Source organism: Arachis ipaensis, chromosome B04 (assembly GCF_000816755.2).
Source record: "Arachis ipaensis cultivar K30076 chromosome B04, Araip1.1, whole genome shotgun sequence".
NCBI lineage: Eukaryota > Viridiplantae > Streptophyta > Magnoliopsida > Fabales > Fabaceae > Arachis > Arachis ipaensis.
This window is the reverse complement of record NC_029788.2, coordinates 116,096,861-116,097,526: the sequence shown is the minus strand read 5'-3', so window position 1 is coordinate 116,097,526 and position 666 is coordinate 116,096,861. Positions and strand designations below refer to the sequence as shown.

The 666-nt window shown below is 21.6% G+C and overlaps 1 protein-coding gene across 3 annotated transcripts in view; it reads right to left on the bottom strand.

Moving 5' to 3' along the window:
• Positions 49-666, bottom strand: part of LOC107638023 (C2 domain-containing protein At1g63220-like) — a 2,244-nt gene continuing 1,626 nt past the window's right edge. Inside the window, exon 5 of one of the 3 annotated variants that reach the window (XM_021120222.1) lies at positions 49-329. In XM_021120222.1, the coding sequence (XP_020975881.1) occupies positions 324-329 (6 nt within the window). In that variant the 3' untranslated portion in view covers positions 49-323. The remainder of the gene's footprint in view (positions 330-666) is intronic. The other 2 variants (XM_016341225.2, XM_016341224.2) reach the window with 2 other exon arrangements.

Below are 666 nucleotides of genomic sequence, written 5' to 3'. Positions count from 1 at the left end.
AAAAGAACTAAATTCAAAAGATATTAAGTAAATTTCAAAACAAAATATTATGATAGATTTATAAATTCTTGAAAAAAATATATTATCAAGTGAATTATCCAATAATTGCAACACACGACTAATAAATTTATGAAAATTTTCAAGTAGAACGCATTTCATCTTTTTATCACCAAGATATATAAATTTATTACAAAAATTTTTCAAAATCCATTTAATACTTTTATTTTTTTAAAATACTTATAGATCTTGTCTCCTGTAACTCTCTTCATTCCATCCTCATCCTCCCATGTTTATAGCTTTCCTCTTGGAGTTCATCACCCAAGTTACCACTGTTGCAACGGCAAGTTGAAATAAAAACAAAGATAAATCATTAGTATATATCCTTTTTAAATTATCTTTTTTAATTTAATTTTTATTTCTAAAATAATTAAAAAATATATTACACATTTTGTATTTTCATAAAATTTATGATAATAATTAAAAAGCTTTTTAGAAATTAAATTACGTTTATAACAATAACAATCAATTAAGAGCATCACTACCAGAAGTGGGCTGCTAGTTTTATTTTAACTTTCAAGAAGTCTTTAGTTTTAAAAACCGAAAAAACAAATTAAATTGAACAAAGGCATAATAATAAACACAAAAATATAATTTAATTTAAAAAAT